Raw genomic sequence first — 10,617 nt, 5'->3', positions numbered from 1 at the left:
CAGAAATGACACACTCTCCATTGTTATCAAAAGGATAAAACTTTCGGTTTTCAACCAGACTATTTCTGGTTACATAACATATATCTTCTGATGTAACTTGGACAGAGTCATCAAGACATCAGACACCCTCAGCCAGCCTGTGATGATGAGGCCCCTGGCTTGTGTCCAATTCATCTTCCAGGCTTCCAGACCTTGGAAAGCTTCCAAACCCTGCTCATCCTGATGCCACTTTTCCCATAAACTTGCTTGTGCTGCAACTAGGGCGATCGTGGCTCAAGAGTTGGGAGTTCGTCTTGTAATCGGAAGGTTGCCGGTTCGAGCCCCGGCTCGGACAGTCTCGGTCGTTGTGTCCTTGGGCAAGACACTTCACCCGTTGCCTACTGGTGGTGGTCAGAGGGCCCGGTGGCGCCAGTGTTCGGCAGCCTCGCCTCTGTCAGTGCGCCCCAGGGTGGCTGTGGCTACAACGTAGCTGCCATCACCAGTGTGTGAATGTGTGTGTGGATGTGTGGATGACAGGTTGTGTAAAGCGCTTTGGGGTCCTTAGGGACTAGAAATGCGCTATACAAATACAGGCCATTTTAACTACAATTCAACCTGGTTGACTGCCCCATGTCTTCCACTTTTAGCTGGTTCTGACCTCAATGCCTGCTGCAGAGACTTTGTTGTTGCTGGAGTCCCTGTATAGCATCACTTGCTTGGCAGGGTGACCGTGAATTCTTCCAAAACACAAGGTGAAGGGAAGTTTTCAGCTTGTTCTTGCTGCGATAAAGTTCAATGCTGCTGAGACAATCTGTGCAGGTAGTGCCTAATCCTCCTCTCAAATCCTTAACATGGGTCAGTGGAAACTCAAAGACCTGCAGTGGCCAGAGGAGCTGAGTTGTATTTAGGTCTGGATTAGGTGACCCTGAAACACCTTTAGTTATTCTGGTTTTTAGTTTTCACTGCTTTTCACTTTCCATGTCTTTATATGTCACTGCAATAAATCATCTCTACTCTCTCCATAGTATGTACTTTGTCTTTCTCTCCGTGCTAAAGCCACTGCTGAATTTGCACACATGGACTATGACAATAATTATTATTACAGTGGTGTTACATTCAGTGGTGAACTGAAGGGCTGCCCCAAGACCGAGTATACGATAAGTAAAGATTATTTTAAAATGTAAATCATGTAACTGACACTTTTCAGTCCTAGAAAAAAATTATTAAGACTATTTAAAAGGGTACACCGAAGAGTGTCAAGAAAGCAGGATTACTGAGCATGCATCAGTTTATAGTAGTAAACAAACAAAGTGACTGTAAAGAGTGATTGGCCAGTTGTATGGAGATGAGATTGTAGCCAAGCATTTTACTTCTCCTTCTTTCTTTTCCATCCACCTTTATTGCAGACAGAGGAGAAGCTTTAACTATTATGTTGGACTGTTAAAAGTGGAAGTCCACCTTTAAATTTATTACTTTGTGTTTTCCAGTTATGACCTTTAAGACCACGCTGGTGCAGGGCACTCTAACTACAACAAGGTAATTGGGAATAGATGCAAACAATGATAAACAAATATCAAGTGGAGGGAAATGAATTCGCTTTTTAATCTTTTTGAGTTTGCCCCCTTCAAATCTTCCTCTGCTGGAAGATGAAGCTAAAGTTTCTAAAAAAGTCCTTCACCACATCTAGCTTTTAGCAAAGCTGATGAGGAAGTGGATGGCTGCCCACATGCATTGAAGAGATTGTATGTAAGTGTGAAATGTAGTCCACACGTCTTAAGTGGAATTTATACAGCACCAGTACAAAACAATGATTATCACATTTTATTAATTTCTACTAATAAATATTGATTTTGCTTTGATTTTGCTCTGTTTATTTACTTTCACATTCAGGCAGTTTTTTTTTTTCACTGACTTTGTAACAGCACCATTGGTGTTACTGGTTGCCAATATGCTGCAGCCATTATGCTCTTACAATTGATGTGGACATGGATGTGCAGTAAGTCTTTACATTTGCCCCGCCCTCTTCCAGTGAGGACAGTGAGATTAGTGCAGCATGTGCAGACAACATAGAGAGGTTAACACACTCACAGCCATGAGAATTGTGGGTTTCTTTTTTCTACTCCTCCTCAAAGGTAAGCTGAGACGTTATTGTGTACTGCATGTGTGTTAAATTTATAGAAAGACTGTTTGTTTTTACTTATTATAAATATTTTAGTCTAGGATAGATGCTTGCTTCTCTAAGCATCTTGTAGGCATCTCTGTGATGTATCCAGTTGGAATAATTTACTGACAATATTTACACAAAGGCCTATGATTAACCTTCATGCCAAGTTTTGGTTGCTAAATTCCTGCTCAAACAAACTATTACTTTTAAAAGAATATTATATATAAGATTTGCCAAGTGGGTAAATGGTATAAACTGAGCAATTAGCTGATCTGGGCTGGCAGTAAAAGAGGCAGCCCAGATCAGTCACGAGTGCAGCTTTTCTTTGTGGCTTGCATAAACTGACAATATGGTTGATATTTGTAACTATTGTCATCTTACTGTCCTTCCTGGATGATAAAATACGCAAAGTAGGAAATTTTGCTTTTCATTTTTGTATTAAAAAACTCATTTCTTTCAGGTGGAAATGCCTCCAGTTTAGAGAGACAAGATTATGGTACAGAACAAACACTTCAAAACTTTTTTGCTCTGTGTTTGCCCTGTGATGAGCTCGCAACCTCTCCAAGCTGTGCCCTATACCCTGCCAGCCCCATAGTGACAATGAATTGTACAAGTGGATAAGAACATAGTTAGATGTTATTAACAGATGATGAAATATGAATAATCTAATAGATGTGTATTGTTTGTTTATATGTTTATTTTTTGCCAGATGGAAATGCTTCCAGTCCTGAGCTACAAGAAATTGGAATGCCATGTAAGAATCTAATTATATAAATATTGTGTAATCATTAAACTTTCCCATTTCTTTAGCCAGGCAGTGTTTTTGTTGTGGATAATTTTCCTGACTAAATAAAGAAAAAATAGTAGGTACACATGTACTTGTGAGCATTTTAAATGGATTTGATGCCATAAAATATAGCTGCTCCTCCCAAGGTAAATATACTAACAGATAAATACATTAAACCAACACTTACCAAATACCATATACTGAAAAATGTGGAAAATAACATCCCATATGTTCTTCTTTCAGTTAATTACTTGGCAGAGATAAAGAATCCTGAAGATATTCTGATCTTTGAACGAATGCGAAGTATGAAACAAAACCTGCAAAACTTCTTCTTTTTCTTTTTCTTCTTCTTGTCTTTCTTCTCAATCTGTCTAATATTGTAGACTGTGAGTATACGTGGAGACTGAACCAGGTTATTGTTTTAATTCTGGGTTGAGTGTTTATGCCTGTATTGAGTCAATAACAACTTGCTGAAACTTATGCGTTTAGAAAACTTATTTTTAAATGAAGACTGTTTTTAAATTTAATTGTCTGCTCAGATCTTCACATTTACAATAATTTCATTAGAGAATTGATTACATATACATGCTCAATTCAGGCCTTTTTGTGACCACAAGCCCCTAGATCCTGGGTTACATTTGTGATCCCATGCTTTTCATGGCTTGTTAAAAGGTTCCTGAAGCAGTCTATACGTACCCACAGAAGTGTTGTTCTGTTGTTCATTGACACCATTAGCTCATAAGCATTAACATGGATAAACATGAAGTTTGAAGTCTCGATAACCACCAGATCACTGAAGTGCTTTTTGAAAGCAAATTTAATTAGCATGGAAGAGTGGAAGGTGGAATTTGTTTTTTCTTTTTCTTGCAGGAATTTACTCTCTAATGCATTATATGTGTATTCATTTCAGATAGACAAATGGACACAGATGAAAGTTGCAGTTCTCAGGCTGTTGTAAACTACCTGAACCTAACCCAAGACAGTCACAAATACACTCTGAGCCGGCCTGTTAAATGCCACAATCATCTTACATGGATATTTGTTGAAATGAAAATTTTTGCCATCCTAGATGTGGTAAGTTATTTTTACTGTTTTGTTTATTTTTAATGACTGCTCTTGTTTTTAATGTTATTTCCTCTGTAGCTGATTAAAAGGATCATAGCAAACCATCTTTTTCAGCTACATTCACGGAGCTGGAAATTTTTTAAATACTGCATTTCAGTCTGGACAATTTAAGTCAATTAATTACTGTCATTTCCATCTGTATGTGACCGACCCCCCCCCCCCCCCCCCCCCCCCCCTCTCTGACTACATGGAAAGTTGTTGATTAAGTCAGAAAAGACATGGAACGGGGGGTTGTGGTGGACTCTGGTTTCACAGTGGTTTGCGGATGAGTGTCTTTTGTCCTGTCTTCCTTCCCTCACCCCCAATCAGTCGTGGCAGTTAGCTACAGCTATATAAATAAAATTGAACTGAATTAACCGTATGCCATTAGCCATCAGATGCTGTGAGATGGCACTGAGAAAAGCTCAGCTTCTCCCTGAAGTAACACTGCTCAATTTCTTTGCTCACAGAGAGAAACTGATCAGACCTTCATTTCTTACATTTGGGTTTATTTGGTGAGCCTATTCTTAAAAATACATAATTTCTCACTCTATTGGTGAAATTAAAAGTATTATTTTTAAAATGACATTTTCATCTTTTCCTCGCTTTTTTTCCCCTCTGCTTGTACCTCGTCTCTCTTTTTCTCATTCCTCTGTGCAGAGATGGGACAATGAGCACATTTGGTGGGATCCAAATGAGTTCTGTGGACTTGATCATATATTAGTTCCAACCAAGCTTTTGTGGATGCCGGATCTAACTATTGAAGAAATGTAAGTTTAATAAACACTCACTGATTCACAAACAGTCACTACCAAAGAAATTTATTGTTTAGAAATGACAAAAGCCTGAGACATTTAGATTAATTTGCAGGGAAAACATACATTTTCATCAAGCTGTAACCTTTCAGTCATCAAATAGCTAATGGAATAGAAAATATAGCTAATGAAAAGGTTAGAAAAAAACAATCTTTACCTGAGACATTAATTTTGTCTTTGAAACTTTGAATCACCATACAAAAAACAAAGAGGGAATATGATGCAATGATCACAGTGCATCCATTGTCTTGAATGTGGTGATTTTGTCAGACATCACTGCTTTGCAGACAAAACTGTTTAAGTCCTCTTTGTTCAAAGTTTTTACCGGTAGCATCCTTCTTATTATTAATAATAATATTATTAACTATCCACTATCTCACCTTGTAAGCCTCTTGAAATCTCTCTCAAATGTAGAAGTGATATTTTTCAGGTCATTTTCTTCTGTAATATTCTCTTCTGTGCTGTATCTGCTGTATGCAGCAGCCTTCAGACAGTGTAACTGCTGATTTTAAAAAATATCAAAATGTGTTCGAACTTCAGAAATTAGACTTTGGTCACCCTAGTTTATTTTTAGTTCATAGCAGTTTAAAGCAGCGCAGTGAGTAACTAAGATGTGGCTAGATGAATCTTCCATTTAAGCTCCTCCCACCAGTAGCTAGTTAGCTGTTTTATGCTATAGATACTAAAAAAATACCATTCTTATACATGAGAGTTTTTTGTTTACATAGTAGGTGTACTTAGCTTGTTACAGTCCGTAACAGATAATATACTATTTTTAGTTACCATAATCTAATTTGTTCTCATTGGTTACTCAGGACAGAGAAGGACAAAGCCTCTCCAAGTCCTTATCTCAACATTAGGAATTACGGTTGGGTTGAATTTAGGAATGATCAGGTAGTGCTAAGCACCTGCAAGATGCACGTGTACAAATTCCCCTTTGACATTCAGAGCTGCAACCTCTCCGTGAAGTCTATCATGCACTCTGGTGAGCCCATAACATTTTGTTTGCATGTGTTTTCAATGGTCTGATGAGCACACAGCATCAGAAACCACAACATGTATTCCTTCCTTGTTGGACTGCTCACAGTTATTTTTATATTTCACTACAGATAAAGAAATTCTGTTATTCTACCAGGAAAACAGTACTTTGATCTCAGAGTGGTCTCGTGAGGTGATGCACACACAGTACGAGTGGCTGTTCATCAACATGTCAGTCACCAACAAAACTGTTAACCATTTTGGCTTCAACCAAACTACGATTATTTACACTGTAAGTATTGCTAAAAGCAGAATAAAAAAGTTGTTTTTCAATCGGGTACATTGCATACTTTAGCCACACTATGATGACTCATGTTTCTACAGCAAATAAAGGATATCACTATCCATGCTGCTGCGGTTTAGTAAGTTGTAGAGCAATGCAGTGTGCTTGTTGCCAAGTTAGTTGGTTCAAATTAGCAATGATATATTTCAGATAAATACACTTTATTAAGGGGGGGCACACTCTGGCGACAGTGGGAAGGAAAAACTCCCTTTTAACAAGAGGAAACCTCCGGCAGAACCAGGCTCAGGGAGGGGCGGGGCCATCTGCTGCGACCGGTTGGGGTGAGAGAAGGAAGACAGGATAAAAGGCATGCTGTGGAAGAGAGACAGAGATTAAAAACAAGTAGTATTCAGTGCAGAGAGGTCTATTAACACATAGTGAGTGAGAAAGGTGACTGAAGAAGAAATACTCAATGCATCACAGGAATCCCACAGCCACCTACACCTATTGCAGCATTATAGGGATGATTCAGGGTCACCTGATCCAGCCCTAACTATATGCTTTATCGAAAAGAGAAGTTTTAAGCCTAATCTTAAAAGTAGAGATAGTGTCTGTCTCCTGAATCCAAACTGGAAGCTGGTTCCACAGAAGAGGGGCCTGAAAACTGAAGTTCTCCCCTGAGTTCTCCCCATGTTTGCATGGGTTCTCTCTGAGTACTCAGGCTTCCTCAGTCCAAAGACATGTAGTTAGTGGGGATAGGTTAATTTGAAACTCTAAATTGCCCATAGGTGTGAATTCGGGTGTGAATGTGAGAGCGAATAGTTGTCTGAGTCTATGTGTCAGCCCTGTGACAGCTGGGATTGGCTCCAGCCTCCCCGCAACCCTGAAAAAAATAAGTGGAGGAGAATGGATGAATGGATGGATAGTCACTTTATTAATATACATAAATTACTCATATATATACTTCATTTGTAAAAGAGAGTGTAGGTGTACAGAAATGTTCCTTTAAATGTAGCATAACAATGGTGACAGGAATAATGCTAAGATCTTTGCAAGTCAAAGTTACATACCGATCAAACGGCATTGATTCTCAGAGAAAGCAGACATTGTTAACTACCAAGTAAAATAACTGAATGTACAGCACAAAATAGATGGATGGAAGGCCTCAGGGCAAATAATCTGCAGGTGATCTCTACAAACTACAAGTTGCATCAATCAACAAAAATATATAGCCAGTCCAGACTGAGGCAGCGGCGGCATGTATATGACTCCTATAACGGTATAGGGAACAGCTGTGCAAGGGAGGGATGCTCAGATAGAAGATGCTATTTATAATTTATAAATTATTGTACTATTCTTAGTTAGCGTATTGTCTGTCTTGTCTTAATGTTGGTTTAAAATGGAGCACTGTAACAAAAAATAATTTCCCCCAGGGATCAATAAAGTATTCTGATTCTGATTCTGATTCTGATTCTAAATAAATATAATACAGAAAAGGGCCATCAGATTAATACATAATGCAGGGTACAGGGATCATACAAATAGACTATTTTTCAAAATGCAAGCTATTAAATTCCAAGACTTAGTGGAGTTTAAAACAGTGCAAATAATATATAAAGTAAGAAATAAAATGCTTCCAAAAGAAATCTGTAAATTGATTATAGATAGAGAAGGTGAGTATAACTTAAGAGGGAAATGGAATTTAAAAATACAAAGTGTTAGAACAACTTTAAAAAGTTTGTCTATCTCTATAGCAGGAGTTAAATTATGGAACAGTCTAACAGAAGAAATGAAAGAAAGTAACAACATAAACCAGTTTAAAATGAAATATCAAAAACACATTTTTAACAAATATAAGAATGAAGAAAACAGGGTTAACCCAGGGCGGTAATGTTGCTCGTAATAGTGTTTTAGTTTGTTTGTCTCATAATTTGTCAATCTGCAAACCGTCAGTCCTCATTTATATGAAAGTAACTATTCTGTGGTGGGGCTTGTTTATTTGTTTTGTTTATTTGTTTATTTGTTTGTTTTGTTTTTGTCTTTGCTTTACTTTTGCTTCATATGTTGTTTGCTTAATTTAAGGCTAAAAGAAAATTAAATCAATGAGAGGTAAAATTTGAGGGGGTAGGGACTAATACGTGTATACTTCTGAATACTCCTTTTCAAACAAAAGAATGGAATGATATTTTGTAATGATTGTGAAGTCACATGTTTGAAATAAAAATGAACTGAACTGAATATAATATTCTTTTTGCTACTGCACATTGTCACATAATCTTTGTTTATTGCAGCAAAAAAAATGTTTGATATTGTTACTTGTCTTTCTGTGGCTATCTTGTTAGCATATGTATAGTTAGCTCTATCCAACATAACCACCTGACATAAAATTTGGCAGATTACCATGAAGAGGAGATCTGTACTCTACATTGCCAATTTCTTGCTGCCAGTCCTCTTCTTCTTGTTTCTGGACTTGGCTTCTTTCCTGATCTCCGACAGTGGTGGCGAAAAACTCGGCTTTAAGATCACTGTCCTGCTCGCTGTCACAGTGATGCAACTTATTCTCAATGAGATTCTGCCCTGCTCTTCAAACAAGGTTCCACTTATAGGTAATGCAGCTGAATCTATCCTTTGTTTGACTGTGCATAGTGCACCAGTTTTACTGCAGAGTTGAGATCTTTTAACACTGAGCTATTTGTTTTAAAACACAATTAATTTTAATAATGACCAAAGCAACCAAAGATGTACTGATCCACCCGCAAAACACTTCAAGCTGCTCATCTCACTGTAACAACAAGTAACTTTGCTGACTCAACACATTATGTGTCCTTGTGATTACTGGGATTCTGGCCTTCACTCTGTGCTCCAGTCTAATTTCACTTCAGTTAAGTTCTGCTGTATCACATCAAAATACCAGTACACAGCCAATACAGTTAGTGCTTTGAGCAGTCCAATCATGTCAATTATACATCCCCTGGCATTTCACATAAAGGAAACAAACTTACCAGTATATGAGTGTTTTTGTTATTTTTCAGGGCTAATTGTTGTGCAAACCTTAATAAGTCATATCTGTATGATTTTAATACTCTACTCTCAAAATGTTGCACTCTGAAAAGGAAAAGAATAAAATACAAATTAAAAAACTGCAAAATTCATACAATGTTTCTTTAGTAGATACCAATAGCAGTTTTTAACTTTAAAAAATGGTTATGTGCTGCTGTAGACTGTTGGTTAATCTGGCTTACAGACTCAATAATTATTTACTTCTCCATCTTATTGATGCTGTCTGCTCTCCTCAGCAATCTACTGTATTGGAATTTTTGCTCTCATGCTGCTCAGCCTACTGGAGACAATGTTGGTGATGTATCTGATTGAGAAAGACTCAACAGCCCAACACAATGAGACAAATGAGGACCAAAGCCTGACTGAGAGATGTGGGGAAAAACAGCGCAAATCCAACTTTCAGTGCTCTTTTAGAGGTATGCTGTCCCATAGTATCATATAAGCTTATCATACAAACCTCTATTACCCTTGCAGGCTTGTATGTGTAGGTACGGTTTACAAGCTCAGACTGTTTCAGAGCTTACTATATACTGATTGTTTGTATCATTCTAATGATGTGGCGTTCTGTATGTCCTTTAGACATGACAAAATTCATTCACTGTGCATCTGTCTATGATGCAGCTACTGATGAAGCACCACCTGTGACCAAAGAGGTTAGATTAAAGTACAACAGCTATTATAAGCATGGAAGAAATATATCCCTATACTGAATGAGAAAAAAATTACATTATAAGGCAAAAAATGTTTATTGCATGTAGCAGCAACTAATAGACCATATATGGCCTAAAACCTTGTTAATTGCCTTTCTACAAAACCACATTAGGGTAGCACCAACAAACTGATGGAGGTGTCATTTGATATGGAAAAGATCTCAGATGAGCTGGAGAAGATTGAGAAAACTGTGAATCTGCTCAACAGCAACGAGAGCAAAGAGGAGAAATCCGGCTACTGGACCAGAATGGTTAAAGTCATCAACAGGGTTTTCTTAATTTGCTATATCATAGCAGTTACTGTATTTATAGGAACTATGTTTTCATTGTGGAGAACTGCTGAAGACTAGTATCTCTAAAGTCCAATGAAATAACAACAATAATAATAATAATAATTAATAATAATAATAATAATAATAATAATAATAATAATAATAATAATAATAATAATAATTAATAATAATAATAATAATAAATATTGCCGATTACATGTACTTATGTGTGGTCTTTGTTCACACCTGTAGTTCATTTCCTTTTGATTAAACCAAGGAATAGGCCAGTTAGGTCAATTTTGTCTCATCTGATGCATCTAATATTTACTGACCTGTTATACATTACTGTATGTATTACACTCTTTTGATGTGAAATGCTCAGTTTATTCTTCAAGTACACAATGAATTATTTAAAGTCTATTGTTTTGTAAGTGTAGCTGACAAATCGAGTTAAAAGCTCATCTG

The 10,617-nt window shown here is 37.3% G+C and overlaps 1 protein-coding gene across 1 annotated transcript; it reads left to right on the top strand.

Moving 5' to 3' along the window:
- Positions 1-3,848: 3,848 nt before the first annotated feature.
- LOC113028376 (5-hydroxytryptamine receptor 3A-like) lies at positions 3,849-10,230 on the top strand. Its single transcript, XM_026178592.1, has 9 exons — positions 3,849-4,004; positions 4,505-4,549; positions 4,695-4,804; positions 5,665-5,834; positions 5,959-6,119; positions 8,506-8,716; positions 9,407-9,603; positions 9,770-9,823; positions 9,994-10,230. Exons 1-9 carry the CDS (start codon positions 3,849-3,851, stop codon positions 10,228-10,230), a joined length of 1,341 nt encoding a protein of 446 aa, XP_026034377.1.
- Positions 10,231-10,617: the final 387 nt, after the last annotated feature.

Source organism: Astatotilapia calliptera, chromosome 8 (genome assembly GCF_900246225.1).
Source record: "Astatotilapia calliptera chromosome 8, fAstCal1.2, whole genome shotgun sequence".
In the NCBI taxonomy this organism is placed as follows: Eukaryota; Metazoa; Chordata; class Actinopteri; order Cichliformes; family Cichlidae; genus Astatotilapia; species Astatotilapia calliptera.
The sequence above is the reverse complement of the archived record's forward strand: the minus strand, read 5'-3'. Positions and strand labels throughout refer to the sequence as shown.